Raw genomic sequence first — 18,150 nt, forward strand, 5'->3', positions numbered from 1 at the left:
ATTTATTGACGCACGGTTTGACAGTTCCATTGTGAAACAATCTCATTACAACAACAGGGAGCATATTTTATGTAATAATTCTTGATGTTTTGAAATATTATTGGCAAATTCCTATAAAACAGTATTTTTTTATTATCTACAGAACAACGTCTGTCGGATAAACTAGTTGAAATATATATTATTCACAGTTAGGTTAATTAATCATTTATTGAAAGACACAATCAACCTGTACGTTTTTGGAAGAGAATTACCTCAATCTCCCTTTAATCACTTGCTCAGGATAACTCAACGGACTTTTTCTTTTTTTTATAATATTGCAATTGTATAACATATAAATATATATTGTCAATAGCCTGGTGGTTCCATTTCTATTTTATAATTACATTATGGGCTGGTAGACGCCACTGTGGCGTCCGAAAGCTACCAAACTAGACACCAGAGTTACGATGCGTCCGAGCTGGTCGCGCCACCAAATTGGTTGCGAAACCAAACGCACACCAGGTGAATAGCTCTCTATAGAGTTGTATACATTTAGTTGGTAGTGGCGACTGGTTTCGCCACCGTGGTGTCCCAGTGTATTTTTTAATGGAAATAAGGGATGAGACGAGCAGGACGTTCAGCTGATGGTAATTGTTACGCCCTGCCCATTATAATGCAGTGCTCAGGATTCTTGAAAATCCCCAAAAATTCTGGGCGGCACTACAGCTGCGCTCGTCACCTTGATACATAAGATGTTAAGTCTCATTTGCCCAGTAATTTCACTAGCCCTATAGTAATGGTTCTACACGAATATTCTTTTTTGAATTACACAAACACGTGTTTATGTACATTTTCTGAGATTGTGTTCTAGAAACTTATACATCTCTCAGCAAAAGACTTACTTTTTTTTATGATAATAAGGGACGAGACGAGCAGGACGTTCAGCTGATGGTAATTGATACGCCTGCCCATTACAATGCAGTGCCGCTCAGAATTCTTGAAAAACTCAAAAATTCTGAGCGGCACCACAATTGCGCTCGTCACCTTGAGACTAAGATGTTAAGTCTCATTTGCCCAGTAATTTCACTAGCTACTTACTTATATACTTACGCTATGTATAGTTTTGTAGATCAGGAAAAACTGCAATACATAAACGAAAGGAAAAGATATATTTTATTTTATGAAATGCTCACATAATGCCTCTATTTATTTACGGTATGTGTGGATTGATGCATCTACTATACTCAATAACTCTTGTGTTTATAAGTATTAATTTACTTTCTTTTTCTATTTTTGACTTACTCGTGTAAGCCTTTCAGTTTTTGACATTTGAGTATTTTTGTTGCGTCACTTTGCATATATTGTAATTGAAATGATTTGTAAAACAATTAAAATGTAAATCTTGAATTAAAAGAGTGGCAATGAGTTTCTTGCTACTTCTTCTCATTAGCTCAACCATTTACGAAGTACCGGTAAATTCAATAAGAAACAATATATTTTTTTTTTTGACATTCATATGTGTCATTTCTGTGACCTACATGAATAAAGTATATTTGAATTTGATAGTGAATCTCATCAGAGGTGATATGTGGCCCATGGAGGAGGTTATCACCTACCATCGTACCAGAATCTATACGATAACATCTCGTTATGGGTCTCGTGGTCGGTTCAACATACGATAGTCTACCACCCGTCCAATAACTTACTGTTTTCTAAAACCATGAGAGCGAAAGTATATTTCAAACTGGCGCAATCTCCATGCCGCTTTCACTGATTGATTACTTTTTGTTTATATAATTAAAGCACGTGCTATTATAACACTTATTTTAATTGAATTCGCTGATTTTATCAATTGTCATTATTTTTTTATAATACTGACATTGAAGTCAAATAATCTAATTACATTCTTAAGGCGAAGGGTAAACATAAAACATGCAAACAAGGTATTTTTAGACAATTTTTTTTGTGAAAATATAGGATTTGGAGCTATGAACACTACTATATCCTGTTACACATACCCTTAAGTCTTACTTGTAGGTTGCTAATGCTTATTGTTAGTTATATTTAACACACCAGAGCTATTACGAACTACCAGTTTTCTTTGCAGTTAAACAAGTTTTTTCTCAGCATCATGCATTTGTTTAGTATACTACTATCATAAAAGTTGTTCTTATAGATTTTACTTTTTTATGTAGGTACATTTATTTAGATTAGTAATCAACAATGAGGATTGTAAGCAATTAAGCAGTGTGCGCCTGTTAAAATGTTACATTTTCGACCCAAGAATTTTGAAAATATTGGCTTTGTTACATAGGAGCCGTGAACCCATATCGCTCAAGGTCGCCGGCATTTAGTGTCGCCTTAATAGTATATATATATACCAGTGGGAGGCTTTGCACAGGATGCCGGCTAGATTTTGAGTACCACAGCGAAGCCTATATCTGCGGTGAAGCAGTAATGTGTAAACATTACTGTGAAAATTTTATGGAGTAGGCGTTACTTTGCGGAAATCTATAATTATCCAAGTGATTTGAGTTTTCTTTAGTGTTAAATTCGCCAATATTTGACCCGAGAATATGTCTCGTGCCAGATTTGGGCGAGACAACACGTCCTGAGGATGCCTCGTGTAGAGGTTGATTAAACACGTGTTGAATTGTTTAAAGACAAATATTGGCGGAATAATCAGTACAGAAAACTCAAATGATTTGAACATAACTGTGTTTACGTCTGAAGGGCGCCGCAGCTATTTAAATTACTGGGCAAATAAGACTTAACATCTTATGTCTTAAGGTGACGAGCGCAATAATTATTGTAGTGCCGCTCATAATTTTTGTGTTTTTCAAGAATCCTGAGCGGCACAGCATTACAATGGGCAGGCCGTATCAATTACCATCAGCTGAACGTCCTGCTCGTCTCGTCACTTTTTTTCATAAAAAAAAGTAGTAATCTAAAACATGTTTGGATAGTCGATTATTTTTTAGATGCCATTAATACTTATTCTACCTTTAATACTTATATTACATTATACTGCTTTCTGCTGAATGCTCCATTCGTTTCCATCGCTTCTGTGATTCCTGATGGTGGTGTCCGCTTTTAAACCTAGATACTACAAACTTGAGGGAGATAGAGTATTTTAAATGAGCTGGAATTGTATCCATGACTAATTGCAACCGTGACCTTTTACCACTTTACCAACCTGCTCATCTAAAAAATTTGTGGCAAATTTTGTTTTGAATAACATCTTAAAATACAATAAGTCAAAATCATGCAATGGTGTTTTTGTAAATTCGTTTTAATTGTGAATAAAACCAGTGAGAGGCTCCTTTGCACAGGATGCCGGCTAGATTTTGGTACCAAATCGGCGCCTATTTCTGCCGTGAAGCAGTAATATGTGAGCATTATTGTGTTTTGGTCTGAAGGACGTCGTAGCTAGTGAAATTACTCGCAAATGGTCTCATTTGCCCAGACTTAACATCATATTATGTCTCAAGGCGACAAATTAGTTTTTTAACTCAAGTTTATAAGTTATCTTTAATTAAGATCTTCAAAGAATTGTGAAAGTTAATATTTTGTAGGAAACAAAAAAACACGTTTGAGATATATCTCAAATAAATTATTATCAATGAAGGTGATTATACAATTGATTTAAATATTTATGAAAATTTCACATTTGTTAAAACTTGATAATTTTATTCATTCATAAAAAAAAGATTTCAAGCGATACATATTCATAGCGGCCATAAAGGCTGCATCTGTCGTAAAAATAAATAAGGGAAAAGAAATTCGAACAAAAGCAAGAGCGTCTTGTGAAAAACTAACAGAAGGAAACTTTGAGACGGTTTGAAAGCGGGACTCGGTTACATTCGTTGAGTGCTTTGTAGTGAAATAGCTATGTAGCATTTGAGAAACTAACCTATTTACTCCACTTGCACAGAGAAAATATGGAAAGTTCTTTGAATATTAATATATTGTACGGCATTTAGTATTTGACGTTTGAGTATTTTCGTTGCATCACTCTGCATATATTGTAATTGAAATGTTTTGTGAATTTAATTGACAAATATCCGGACGACCGAGCCTTGCTCGGATTTTTAAGAATGTACAAAATTTGAACAAAAAAAGTAACTAATAGGACATCTGGATTCGAACCGGTGTCTTCTGCTTTACGGATATATTGGGTGAGACGTATACGGATCACCCAATGTCCCATCTGAGCTATAATAGTCTTGTATATAGTGGCGAAATTTACCTTTGTATTCTAATGTTATTGTAGCTGTTTCTCATTCAAACATGGATAAAACCATTTTTTTTAAATTGAAACCTAGCTAGATCGATTTATCACCCCCGAAATCCCCTGCATACTTAATTTTATGAAAATTGTTGGAGCCGTTTCCGAGATTCAGATTATATATATATATATATATATACCGCAACCTTAGAGTTTCATGCTCGTTCTTCTCTAAGGAAATCTGCATTCAACGAGCTGTATGAAAAATGACATATTTCAAGTGTACTTAATGCAATCTACCTACGAAATAAATATTTTTAATTGATTGAATGATATTCCAATGTAAAGCTAACTAAAACACAGTGGTAACTCTTTAGATGTTACGTAGTTAATATTAAACTGCCCAAAAGAAACTAAGATTAAAGTTCTAGTGCAGTACATGAGACTAAGGCTCATGATTAACAACTAAGGTACCTACAGAGGATGCGTCAAAATACGTAATACGTGGTGATGTGTATTTTGTCGCTATCTTCATATATTAAGTGCATTTTACCAGTGGAAGGCTCCTTTGCACAGGGTGCCGGCTAGATTATGAGTACAGAACGGCTCCTATTTCTGCCGTGAAGCAGTAATGTGTGAGCATTATTCTATGTAATCGGTGTGAAGGGCGCTGTAGCTAGTGATATTATTGGGCAAATGAGACTTAACATCTTATGTCTCAAGATGACGAGCGCAATTGTAGTGCCCCTCAGAATTTTTTGGTTTTTCAAAAATTAAAATTTTATTAGCAAGTTAATATTCTAATCTGCATTTAGAAATTCGGTTCCATTTTATTAAATTACTTCTTAAGTTATATTTACAAATAATATATCTAGCGACACTCCTAGATCCGATAAGCTCTCCGGTGATAAATAAAATGCATCTCGGTCGATTGAGTCGCGTTTGGAGCAATTTTCCGCTGTTTGCTCCTCGCCCACCGCACCACTTGGATTCACGAGCTATTGAATCTGATGAACGGCCGTATAATGCCTGATAGGCGTGTCGTCACGGACCGAGCGTTTATAAACGACTGTTTATACTAACAACGCCTCAATTGTCAACTGTTTAACCAGCACGATATTGTTGCGTCAGAGACCTCATACCTTTCATTTGAGAGTCAGACCTTTCATTTCATTGAATCTACGGAAGTGAACTTGTTCTTTGCCAGTCCAGTATGTTTTTACACTATATATACCCTTCTCTCATCTTCTTTTTCTTCTATCATCTCAAAGTCAAATTCAAATATTTCTATTCAAAATGGGATAAAATATCATTTAAAATTTGAAAACAAAATTTTATGAACGATGCGGAACACCAAATCACGTTCCTTGTGAGTGTTCTTCCAATTGAGCTAATCGTTCGAGTGACGTATCTTCTTAAAATCTTGTATGCAGATTTGAACAAAACTCTCAGGCTGTGGCTTCGTATACAGGATCTACTATACAGTTGATAACCGGCTCAAGCCGAATATTTCCGCATCGTTCATAAAATTTTGTTTTCAAAATTTATTTGTCTATTAATCCCAGAAGTGAGGGTTACTTACTTATTACCAGCATTAGTTGCGTTCAAGGAGACTAGGAGCTTTTTGTTTTGTTTTATCTTATTAGTTGTCATTATTAGGAATGTTTAATTATAATTACTCTTTTTATGTTTGTTCTTGTTTTTAAGTTTAGTTAAGTAATACTGTAATTCAGGCGAGGTGTCGCCCTTGAGGATCATGTGTCACGAGGGGGTCACCAAAAATCAGCGTTGCAGCACACTTGTGTTGAAACACATGCTGAATGGCTCCTTTTAAACACCACACGTTTTTATATTTGTATATTTTTAAGTTTCTCCTTTTTGTTATTTGTGTGTGTGTTAAAATAAATGTTTTTTCTTTCTTTCTTTTTCTTATTTAAGAGTTTTGGATAACACTGTCGAGAAAATAATGACCTTGAATGAATTCAACCATACACGAGCTTTCCTCCCTTTGATACCAAATCCTCGCTTGTCATAAATTTAATTAGATTAACGACAATGTTCTCGTGTTTCGCTGTTAATTACTTTAATCGCTCGCTGTAACAGAATTATTATGATATCGAGTTTGTGTGCGCGTCGCTAATGAATCTCCGAGACCTCGTTATACGTGTAGTGTCGTCGGTGCAAATTGCTGAAAATTCGTTAATTTGGAGAGTAATTGTAGTTCGAAATTTGAAACTTGACTAACATTTTAACTTAACTAATAGTTTATATTATATTGTTATACTAATCAACGATAATCTTAACAAACTAAAAACATGTCAACATAACATAGAAAGAAGTATACTAAGGATTAAGAAAAGCGATAGAATAAACTAAAAAGAAATAAGAAAAAGGACAAACATTGCAGACGTATCACAAACTATTAGTAAACTCAAATGGCAATGGGCAGGACACCTAATACGAGGAAGAACAAGAAAAATGGGCCAAAATAGTAACAGAATGGTATCCTAGAGATGGAAAAAGACAGAGAGGGAGACCGAGTCGTAGATGGAGCGACGATTTAAAAGATGCCGCTGGTGTGACGTGGAGCAGATCATGTCATGAACGAGAACAGTGGAAGAGCCTGGGGGAGGCCTATGCGAAAGCAAAACAATCTGTGCCGATGTCTACTGCAAACTAAATGTAAATCGAAAACTATGTAAAGATTGTTATTAAAGGTTATTATTATTATTAATAGCTTAACCTCGCCACACTCGCTGTAACTCATTCATGGTAAAAAACTACGTTTAAAAAACCGTCTTCAAAAACTGATTTGTATAAAATAACTTAAATTATGTAATTTAATGCACCTCTTATGCAATCTTAATACCCTTAATATTAATAAAATAGTAGTATTTGTAGTTTACTGTAATTATGAACGATGTCTGCCCGCATGTGTTTGCCCGCTCGGGTTTATTTGTTTTAGACGAAGCTATCACGCTTAAAGTCACCCGTGGCGATTGTAGGTACCTGCTATTACATTTGGTACCTGCTACAACTATGTAGAAAATAATTCCCTCTCCAGTTTCAGCTTGATCCAATTATAAGGCATTATATTCAAATAATTAGATTAGTGTACAGTTGCGTATGAAAGTTTTATATTTCTGTGCAAAATAATCTTATTTATTGACACGTAATAATATATTTCTGTACCAGTTTTGTGTGTCTCGGAATTCGGTCCAAAGAATTTGCATTAACTAGCCGGGGATGTTTGCGGCGCAACGAACCGATCTAACTTTGTCTCGTCTCTGGGAAAATTGGGGTATTTTACCCAGTTTCCCAGAACTGGGAACGTAGAGCTCTGCCACGTCCTCATATACTTTTAAACGAGCAATTCTTGTAAAATATTTATATGTATATGGAAAAAAATTTACAGTTTTTTAATTACACAAAATTATTAAACTACTAGTTTTTACTCGCGATTTCTTCCGCGTGTAATAGTTATTTTGGGGAGTATTCTTATATTTTTGTACCAAGTACAATCAAAATCGAATTTAGTTAGGCTTGAAAGCCTTGGCTTTGTTTGGACTCCATACGAAGTTATCCCCCCCCCCCTTTTCATCCGTATAGAAATCGAAATTTCAAAAACGCTAGAACAAATATTTATTTTTTCTTATCAATTGCCCAAATACAAAGTTCAATGGTGTCATGCTCCTTTGCACAGGATGCTTGATTATGGCTACCTATAACGGCGGCTATTACTGCCGTGAAGCAGTAATGTGTAAACATTATTGTGTTTCGGTCTGAAGGGCGCCGTAGCTAGTTAAATTACTGGGCACTTGATTGAGACTTAACATCTTATGTCTCAAGGCGCCGAGCGCAATTATGTGCCGCTCTGAATTTTTGGTTTTTTCATTAGTACTGAGCGGCACTGCATTGTAAAGTGCAGGTCGTATTAATTACCATCAGCTGAACATCCTGCTCGTCTCGTCCTTTATTAACATAAAAAAATCCTCCATAAGTTTTGATACAAGTTAAATTTGTATGATTTAATTACTCAAAACTACCATCTATGTATCAGGGGCGTGCATTGGTTTTCAAGGCAAGGTAGCTACTATAGATCTAACTAGTTGTAGTTGAGCCTACACCGTAGGTATTAAGGAAAATTTATGAGTGGGGGTTCAATAGAAGTTTGGTTTAAAAATAACGGAACCAAATAATAGAAAATTAACTTTAAACCTGCTTATGTCGCCTCTTAATCGCGAATATGTTCTCCTTTTTGATCTTTTACTTAGTACCTACTACGGTTTCAGAGCACATAAATGCAACGTGATTGATAATCGTCATAACACGTTACCTGCACAACTCACCGGTTATTTTCCGCGCAAGGTTGTATCACTTAGACCTGTTGCAGTGAAATGTGATTAGCATAATATCGCTTCCACCGACGCGGGCGTGAGCCTGTGAATTGGTGCTAATTATGCAATCATATTTGTTTGTATAATTCATATGGAAACACTGCTTGTGGCAAATGTTTTTGTTTGATGATCATGAATTGCTAAATACGTTATTTTATATGTATATATTTGCGCGTACGTTAAACCCAAATTTCTCGTTTCGCTTGGACTGCATTGAAATGCTTTTTGGTTGGGATAATGGACTCGCCGGGTGATATCAATTTAATAGAAATTTTTACTTGTAACAACGACTTATATGCGACTACGTATGCGGTATCTAGTTGGGGCGCAGCGCAGACCAATCCTTGATCTAAGATAACAAGAAATTAAGCAACATAGTTAATGTCAAAGTGGCAATCATTCAATAATTTTCTTTTACCAAAGTTTTTAAAATCGATTATTGTAGGAACTCCTCCTTGTTTGGTTCCGACACGTCCTTAATCGGTTTTTTTAAATATCGATGATTTGAACTCTTTGTTCAACATGACCCCAAAGGTCGTTTTTGTTTCGAGTGCCGAGCTCAAATCCCGAGCTAGCTGAGCATCCCATAATTGAATCAAGACCGTAGCGAGTGATTCTTAGTTAGAATCCCGGGGCCTAGTTAAGGATTCAAAGGCACAAGAAACAAAATACTATGCTCTCGTGTCACATACAACTTTTCACCGAACAAACGAAAAAAATACAACATTTAAGAATAATGTTTAATACTTAAAAATATTATTTTTATTCTCTTTTTCCATTGACTGTTAATATATATAACAGCTCCTGCAAACAACACGATATTGTCGATGTACATGGCCCTAGTTAAGCACTATGGAATATATTCTTGATAATGTAATATATGTTCATAGGCACATAAGTGAATTTGCTAGAGACTGTCATAACCATAATGTTAACACAAGGAACAGACATAAACTTATAATGCCTACTACTCTGCTAAGTCGAGTTAGTAAATCTTTTGTGGGGCGATGTATATGATTTACAATAAGATGATCAAGAAATGTTCAAAGCAAAATTATTACATTATTCAAAAGAATTGTTAAAAAACGTTTGTGTGGTTAAGGTTACTATAACATAAATTACTTTCTCAATGATACCACAGATTGGGAATGTAGTGACCCCACTCAGGCTATTAAATAATAAGTTTCATCATCATCATTTCAGCCAGAAGACGTCCACTGCTGGACAAAAGCCTCCCCCAAATATCGCAATCCTTTGGGCTATGTCGGATTCTCCTACGGCTCTCCTCATTTCTGATTCGATCTCGCAGGGAAACTCCGAGAATAGCCCTCTCCATTGCCCGCTGAGGAACAGTGAGCTTCCTCATAAGACCCATAGTTAGCGACCACGTCTGTGCCCCGTATCTCATCAATGGCAACACACATTGGTTAAAAACTTTCGTCTTCAGACACTGTGGTATTTAAGTATATTTTGGACGAGAAGATTTTACGGAGCTTCCTGAACGCTGCCCATCCGAGTTGGATTCGACGAGTAACCTCTTTCCCGAAATTTGACCTGCCTGGATTATTTGTCCAAGGTAGCCATACTCGTCAACAATTTCAAGAGTACAGTTCCCAACTGTTACGGAAGTAGGTGCGACATGGACATTTGACATGATCTTCGTCTTGTCCAGGTTCATATTGAGACCTACTCCTTGGGAAGCTGTGTTGAGGCCATCGAGCATATGGCTTGAGTCTTCCAGGATATGGATTCTTTCGGAATCCGCCTTGTTCGGTAGGCTGGAAGTCGTCGAACCTGCGCACGGGACGATTCGTGATAACCCTAGAATACAGCTTATATACGTGGCTCAGAAGTTATATGGGCCTATAGTTCTTCAAAAGCGTTTTATCGCCCTTTTGAAGAATACGTTCTACTCTGTGCCATGCTTGCGGCGTTTTAGCCCCGAGGATGACGGAATTGAATAGCTTCTGGAGAATCTTCAGCCCAAGAGTACCACCAGCTAAGAAGCTCAGCTGTAATTCCATCATCACCCGGCGCCTTGTTGTTTTTAAGCTGTTTTAGGGCCATACTAATCTCGTACAGGCTGACGTTTGGGATATCTTCGGTATAGTGTCGGGAATCTATGTTACAGTGGCGTATATCGCGAGTCAATGACTTGGAGATTTGTCTATTTAGCTGCCTATACTGGGACTTGGCGTTTTTTTCCGGATTTTTCCGGATTTTTCCGGTTTTTTTTTTGAAGGGCTGGCCTTAAAGAACTTAGACCCTGCCGTTTGAACAGCTGCCACGAACCTGTTATTAAACTCGTCCACGTCCACGCATTCACCGAGGCATTCGAAGTGGTTTTGCAATTCGAGTTGAAAGTTTTCCGGGTTTTGGATCTGGATGGGTGCAGGCCGGAACGTAGACTTCACCAGTCGAGACCGCTCCAGTTTTGGATTGATATTCAATGTGCCTCTTGCTATGCGGTGATCACTCTCAGTTTTCACTGAGTTAATCACAGAGACATCATTGAATATATGTCTTTTGGTCGACATGATGAAGTCAATCTCATTTTTGGTGGCACCATCGGGGCTCATCCAAGTCCATTTGCGTTGTTCTGGCTTCATGAAGAAGGAGTTCATCATATAGAGATCCTCCTTCTCCATGAAGTCAGCCAGCATCTGGCCTCGGGTGTTCCGATTTCCATAACCTAATTAACCCCACTCTCAACTCATCGCCGCTACGTTTGCCCAGCTTTGCGTTAAAGTTTCCCATGACAACGTTGAAGTGGGTCTTAGGAGTGTCAATGGCTGTTGAGATGTCCTCATACATGGCCTCCACCTCCTCGTCTGAGTGTGTCGAAGTCGGAGCGTAAACCTGAATGACCTTCAGCGAATACCGTTGAGTAATTCTGAGTATTAGGAACGCTACCCTATTCGGCACGCTCTTCACCTCAGTTACGTTGCTGACGAGAGACTTGTGCACGAGGAACCCGACACCACCCTGGGACAGTTGGTCGTGAAAGTAGAGCAGGTGCCTGGAATTTAAGATTATCGAGTCCTCACCCTGTCTTCGGACCTCAGATAACCCCATGACATCTCATCGTAGTCTGCTTAAAACTTCCTCCAGTTCCTATAACTTCTCGTCGGTCCGCAGTGTTTTGACATTATATGTTACCAGGGCTAATGGTCTTCGTCGGTGGTAGCGATTCCGAACCCGGGGATTCTTAGCACTCCCTGCCGCGTCGCTTATGTGGCTGCTACCGTGGCCACCACTAGCGGGGCTGCCGGGGACTGGGGGCCGGGGCCTTTCAGTGTCCTTTTTCATATTTGGGGTGTCTTCTGCCGTAATCGCCACGTTTGGCAGGCGGGTTGGCGATCGCAGTGGGTGTTGGTGTTTCTCGGAAGGATGCTGCTGCCCATCCTTCGTTCTTTGAATCCCTTAGTCGCTCTTACGACACCCACGGTAAGAGATGGGGTGGTGCTATTCTGGTGCGACACCACACGCAAATAATAAGTTTAATTGTACGATATTACTTTGTAACCATATTTTTTATGAAAAAAAGCCCGCTGAGTTTGTTGCGCCCATTCTTCTCATGTCTGAGGCATTCGTTTTGGAATGGGTGGTAGTTTTTGACTTTCAATAATTGATGTCATATCCTATTTTGAATAAAAATATTTGAATTTGAAAGGCCAAAGGCAAAGGGAGACGAAGAATTTTTGCTCACTGGTTGGAGAGGTGAAAATAAGATTGCTTTACTTAACCGGAAACCATATTTGTAGATATTCATAATGAGCTGATTCGATTGTGTACACCTGACAATTATAGTCGTAGCAGAAATCACCGTCTTTTGGCGGTACCCGCGTCTCGCACGGTAGCACGCACTGGGGCGCCTATGCCGCGAGTCTTGTAATTGTTAAATCGCCTCTAGAAGCCCGCTCTCATTGTGATCTATTTACTAACAGACTTGAGGTATTGGTACAGTTGCTGCTCCAACTTTGTGAGTCCTCGCATAATAGTGTCTAGCAATAGCAACTTGATTAATTTAATTGGTCTTGTAAACGTTTTAACTAAAACAATTCAATGAATAGTTTCCAAAATCAGCAAAGTTACAGGAAAGTTAATGTCACTACCGCAAAATTCGGCATTATTTTGTATGACATATGGGCAAATTTATTGGAATGTTCAGTTCATTATTCTCGCCACAAATCAGTTATATGTTGTTCGACTGTGGTTGATGACGGATTTGCGTTAGTGCCTGACGCAAATGCGAATATTTGGTAGTTGGACATTTTAAATGTGAATAATTCCTGCTAGGATTTAAAAGGCTGAATAAGTACGGGTAAATGTTGAAAGAGTTTTTAACTGTTCCAGGTCGTGAGAAGCAGAGACCGTCACGTTTTCATCATGACCCTGCACTGGTGGATGCACTGGTTCTGGGTGACGGCGATGCTCTTGATCATAGGTGAGATTTGATCTTTCTTTAAACATGTTCAGACCTATTATACAATAATAATAATAATAATATTGACACACTTTTTACACAAATTATCTTGCCCCAAGTTAAGCATATATAGCCTGTGTTATGGGTTACAAGACAATGATATATTTAATACAATATACTAACTTAAACATACATAAATTCATATAAACATACATAAATACCTTTAAACATCCATGACTCGGAAACAAACATCCATATTCATCATATAAATGCTTGCACCTACCGGGATTCGAACCCGGGACCTCTAGCATAGTAGGTAGGATCGCTAACCACTCGGCTATACAGGTTGTCAATATTATATATATTTGTTATATATATATAAAAGTTCCATTCCTAGTACTTTTGCATGATCTTAACATTTTCTTTACAACAAAAACAAAATTTAAAAAGCAAGTGAATGACATCTTAAGTGAATATTTAATTTTTATGTTAAATCTCATTAACTCTTTTGTTTTAATGTATTTTAATAATTATATACGACTAAAAATGAAAGTTTAGACGATCATAAAAACATTGTGTTTAAATAACTTTGTAAATTATTTTTAGTTTTGTATTCTTTCTTCTTATTGTATATGTACATATTACTTTAATTATTGTTAAACTACCTTTCATTCATTATGTTTTAGACAGTAATACTATAAAATCAATCTGTGCGATAGCGGTGTGGGTTCTCACTGGAAAATAATTTAATATTGTACCTTGAAATTGTTTAATGTATTGTGGGAACTATTTGTTTTCCGAAAGAAGTTGAATAAAATAAAAATAAATTGAAAAAAAGTGCACGCCTCGAACGCTCATGCTATATTTTTTTTAAAGTTAAATTTCGAATAAAATCGAATCACCTGCGTTTAAAAAAAAACGAGAAGGCCTAAAGTAGTGATTTTCGAAAGGAACCTTCTCTGCTTGATTCTGAAAATTTTGAAAAAAACTCAAGTCGTTCTCGAGATATCTTTTTTTAATTTTTTTTTTATAATATTAATACGTATTCGACAACTTAAAAAAAAGTATCAGGATTATTCACTAGTGTCTCAGCTTTATATCGATGTGCTTCTTATAATGTGTAAGAGTAATAGAAAAAAATATTTGCAGTTTAAAGAGTGGAAAACGTGTGACCTTGGCAGGTCGGTTATAAAGCACAACCTCGCCGCTTCGCGTTCGAGGCGTGCAATAAATAAAATAGAAACCATATATATCGTAAGACTAGATCAATTGCCTTATTAGCTTCAGTATAAAGCTCATAAAAGGCTTGACTTTGATAATTTTGTTTGCTTTAAAAGTGAAGTGGCTTACTAAAAGGAAATTAAATAAAATTGTTTTCAAAACCAGTACAATTGCGTTGACACGATGCGAAAATTAATCGACTTGAAAGCTATTTGTCAGTTGTTAGTGAAATAGCCCTGAATTTTATCATTTCGGTGTGTTACAATAATTCATAGTTCTTTGATGTTGTGTGTTGATGAAAATGCGAGCATTTTTGGCTGATTTATATTTTCTAGCAGTAACGCTTTCACTTGCGATCAAAGCTGGCAAGATAATTAGTGGAAACTTTTCTTATGAAATTGAGAGATCTCTCATCTAATGTTAAATAATCAATCACCTCTCTTTTCAAAACCACAGAAATTATATACTGCTCAACATTATATATGTATCAGACAAATTCAATAAAATCATTATCAATCAACTAATTGTTATTTGGATAGGATAACATCGGTGCATATCATATAGGCAATTAGGCAGTGCCTACCTCGTTATAAACCTGTTAATGTTAATTTAGTTTAATTTGGTTCCGTTATTTTATAACCAAACTTCTATTGAACACAAACTCATAAAATTTTTCCTTACGCTAGATACCTACGATAAGCAATCTTTGCATATTCCAAAGCTCAACTACGACTAGTAGGGTAGGCAACCTTGCTAGAAAATATGATATTAGGTTTCTTGTAAAAATAGCCCAAAGTGTGGTTGATTGTCCTGAACTCCTCAGCATGATTGCGTTACGAACTCCAAATCGAACATTAAGAAAGCATGATTTACTTTACGGTAGGTACGTAGTCATTCTCAATCTAAACTAATATTATAAAGCTGCAGTGTTTGTTTGTTTGAACGCGCTAATCTCTGGTACTACTGGTCCGATTTAAATGATTCTTTCAGTGTTGGGTAGTCCATTTATCGAGGAAGGCTATAGGCTATGTTATTTTTTTTCAAAATTAGGGATCCGTAATAAAATTGCTATTTTGTAACACAAGGTGTAAAATCAAAACCTATTTTTGCGTGCGCTGCAAAAACTATTGACAATAGAACAAAATGATGTACAATATATATATAGGCAATATTGTATTACTTATAAACTATCGCGTGAATTACACTTTATAAGGCAAAACAACGTTTGCCGGGTCAGCTAGTATAGAATAAACAGTTACATACCACGCGTCACCAAACTGTTCAATATGTATAATTGTGATAGCGGATTTGATCTTTTTAGTGGTAGCATAAAAAGTGCGTTCGCAAATGATTTTACAAAATCAAAAAATGTATCATGATTGTATCTTTATATCTGTGTATATATAAGTGTTTCTATTCTAAATCTATAGTTATAATAAGACTAAGCAAATTTCTTTCTATATGTGGAAGCTTGTAATTGGCTTTTAGAATTATGTTTACTATTGTTTATATTGTAATTGTTGCTGTAAGCTCCACAAACAAAATAAATAGAAAACCATTGCACGCCCCTGGTTATGAGTATGTTTAAAAATTTAGCACCGGACACCAGCTCGTTATGATATTAACTAGTTTGTGAAAGTACATTATACGTGTCATGTCAAACAAATTTAAACTTTACTACTAAGTTGTATATAATATTGCCCATATTGTCTTTCCTGCGACTGTAGGTTTGTTAAGAAATAGTATCCGATAGCATGTAAGATTCCAACAAGATGATTTTTTTTATTTTTAAGGATACTAAGTGACCTTCAAAAAAAGCGCGTGCATCTTCCTTAAAGGCCAGCAACGCTCTTGTGATTCCTCTGGTGTTGCAAGAGAATGTGGGCGGCGGTGATCACTTAACACCAGGTGACCCGTACGCTCGTTTGTCCTCCTATTCCATAAAAAAAAAAGTTATCAGCACCAGTATTACATATTATTTGTGTTTAAAATTTTTAGTTTTTGCCGACCCTTATAGCCCACTACCCCTACCCTGCCTATTGAGCTAGAGGTCCCGAGTTCGAATCCCGTTAGATGCAATCATTTATATGATGAAGATTAATGTTTGTTTCCGAGTCATGGATGTTTATTTTTATTGACGTATGTTTATGTAAGTATTCAATATATCGTTGCCTTCTACCCAGAGTACAGGCTATGCCTAATTTGGGGCAAGATAATTTGTGTAAGAGTGTGCCAGTATCAATATTTAAAAAAAGTTTGTACTTATGTATGCACGCAAGAAGTTATCCTTCTTAGGCCTAACAAAGCAAAAATCCTTAAAATTATTTTTTCCTCGTGCTATTCTACGTTTGTAGAAAGAACAATATTGTAAAAATCTTGCAACGATGGCTTTGACAGTTAATTATTAAATAACGAATACGGCTGTACGGGCTTGAACCCTTTGCCTATCCTAATAATGGACGAAGAAACCAAAATAAATGTAACGAATATAGAAAATATTAGGAACCAACCTCACCCTGTTACTTTTGTGTTACAGCGATACAATTTCACTCTCATCATGTTTTCATAACGCGCCTTGTATAGTTTATTACTTTTACTGAATTATTGGATTTTTTAATTAAACGATTACTGATTTAAATGCGTATATAACATTTCGTGCGATATTAAGCGAATATGAATGAATGAATGACATTTGAAAAAAAAAAATCAAATTCCAAATTTCTATATTTGATAGTAAAATATATATACAAAATTACTTATAATCTACTTATTAAAGCAATTTACAATTAAGCCTTATATATGTAGGTATCAGAAAACTTATTTCTACAACCCTGATCTACGTGTTGAGGGACAAAACTTTATTATGCTTAAAAACTAATACATAAGGTTTTTGGGGGAAAATTCAGGAAACTGGGAAAACCTGGCTATTTGCTATCTGAATGACATTTGATTTGTCGAAATCTCTTATATAGTACTACGATCCGCGTCCCCCTTTCCCCGCCCCCAGGGACAATCATCCTCGTCGTGCAAGTCAACTGTTATTGGGCCTATACATACCCCCCGCCTTGGAGATTCAGAAGAACAAAAGTATTAAAACCTCTTCTAGTTAATATTCAGATGTGCTTTTGGACCAATGAAAACCTTTCCATACTTTTGCCTATCAAGAAAGGTTTAGTAATTATTTAGGTGTAACCTTGTTAATTTTGTGTACGTGCTAGATATACTCGCCTTGGCATCCTTAATGTTCGCCGGTTCACAGCGGTTTTAAAAATAATAGCGGCATCGTCACGCATATTACTGTTGAGGACAACGTTTTTCCGTACGTGAAGGCCAATCCATTGTGTAGCACCTGGATAATGACTTCATAATAATTGTCACCACATAAGTGTTATGGTTATTTGCACTGACCTGTAAATTATCGCTGGACAGGCTGTTCCATATGTTTGACAGCTATTTTATTTGTGCCGAAGGGAACGTACAATACTCTGAAGTATTTATACATTTTAAATTAAAGAATTACGTAAATCGGATTATAAATTTCATAGTAATCGGTGTAAATACATTAAAAAATAGCGATCGAATTGAGAACCTCCTCCTTTCTTGAATTCGGTTAAAAATATACGCCGCCAAAGTATTAAACCACGAGCTGTTCTATTTTCAGTGTTTCTCAGTTGCAATTGAGGTCGGCTTTAAGAACGACTTCGCGTGGACATTACCTATTCACAAGCGCTGTCTAACGACCCAACTCGTTATACAGTGTATCTTGAACCAGACTCTAATTGAAAACATTCCCTCCTGTCTTCTGGAATGTAACATAGATAGATACATAGATATATAGTTACATAGATGACTAGAAATGGTTAAATTGGTTTGGAATTTTATCCCGAATGCACCGGTTT

The 18,150-nt window shown here is 36.4% G+C and overlaps 2 protein-coding genes and 1 long non-coding RNA gene across 8 annotated transcripts in view; 1 reads left to right on the forward strand and 2 right to left on the reverse strand.

Annotated features, from left to right (window-relative positions):
- Positions 1-18,150, reverse strand: part of LOC126968774 (uncharacterized) — a 384,859-nt gene that overhangs the window by 344,628 nt on the left and 22,081 nt on the right. The window lies entirely within an intron of this gene.
- The window catches only part of LOC126968736 (calaxin), a 199,376-nt gene that overhangs the window by 84,628 nt on the left and 96,598 nt on the right, over positions 1-18,150 (reverse strand). The gene's annotated exons all lie outside the window — the stretch shown is intronic.
- LOC126968734 (uncharacterized) overlaps positions 1-18,150 on the forward strand; it is a 93,130-nt gene that overhangs the window by 56,954 nt on the left and 18,026 nt on the right. For all 4 annotated transcript variants that reach the window (XM_050813838.1, XM_050813841.1, XM_050813839.1 and 1 more), the window contains one exon: positions 12,961-13,051. In XM_050813838.1, coding sequence (XP_050669795.1) covers positions 12,994-13,051 — 58 coding nt within the window. In that variant the 5' untranslated portion in view covers positions 12,961-12,993. The remainder of the gene's footprint in view (positions 1-12,960; positions 13,052-18,150) is intronic.

This window comes from Leptidea sinapis, chromosome 16 (genome assembly GCF_905404315.1).
Source record: "Leptidea sinapis chromosome 16, ilLepSina1.1, whole genome shotgun sequence".
NCBI lineage: Eukaryota > Metazoa > Arthropoda > Insecta > Lepidoptera > Pieridae > Leptidea > Leptidea sinapis.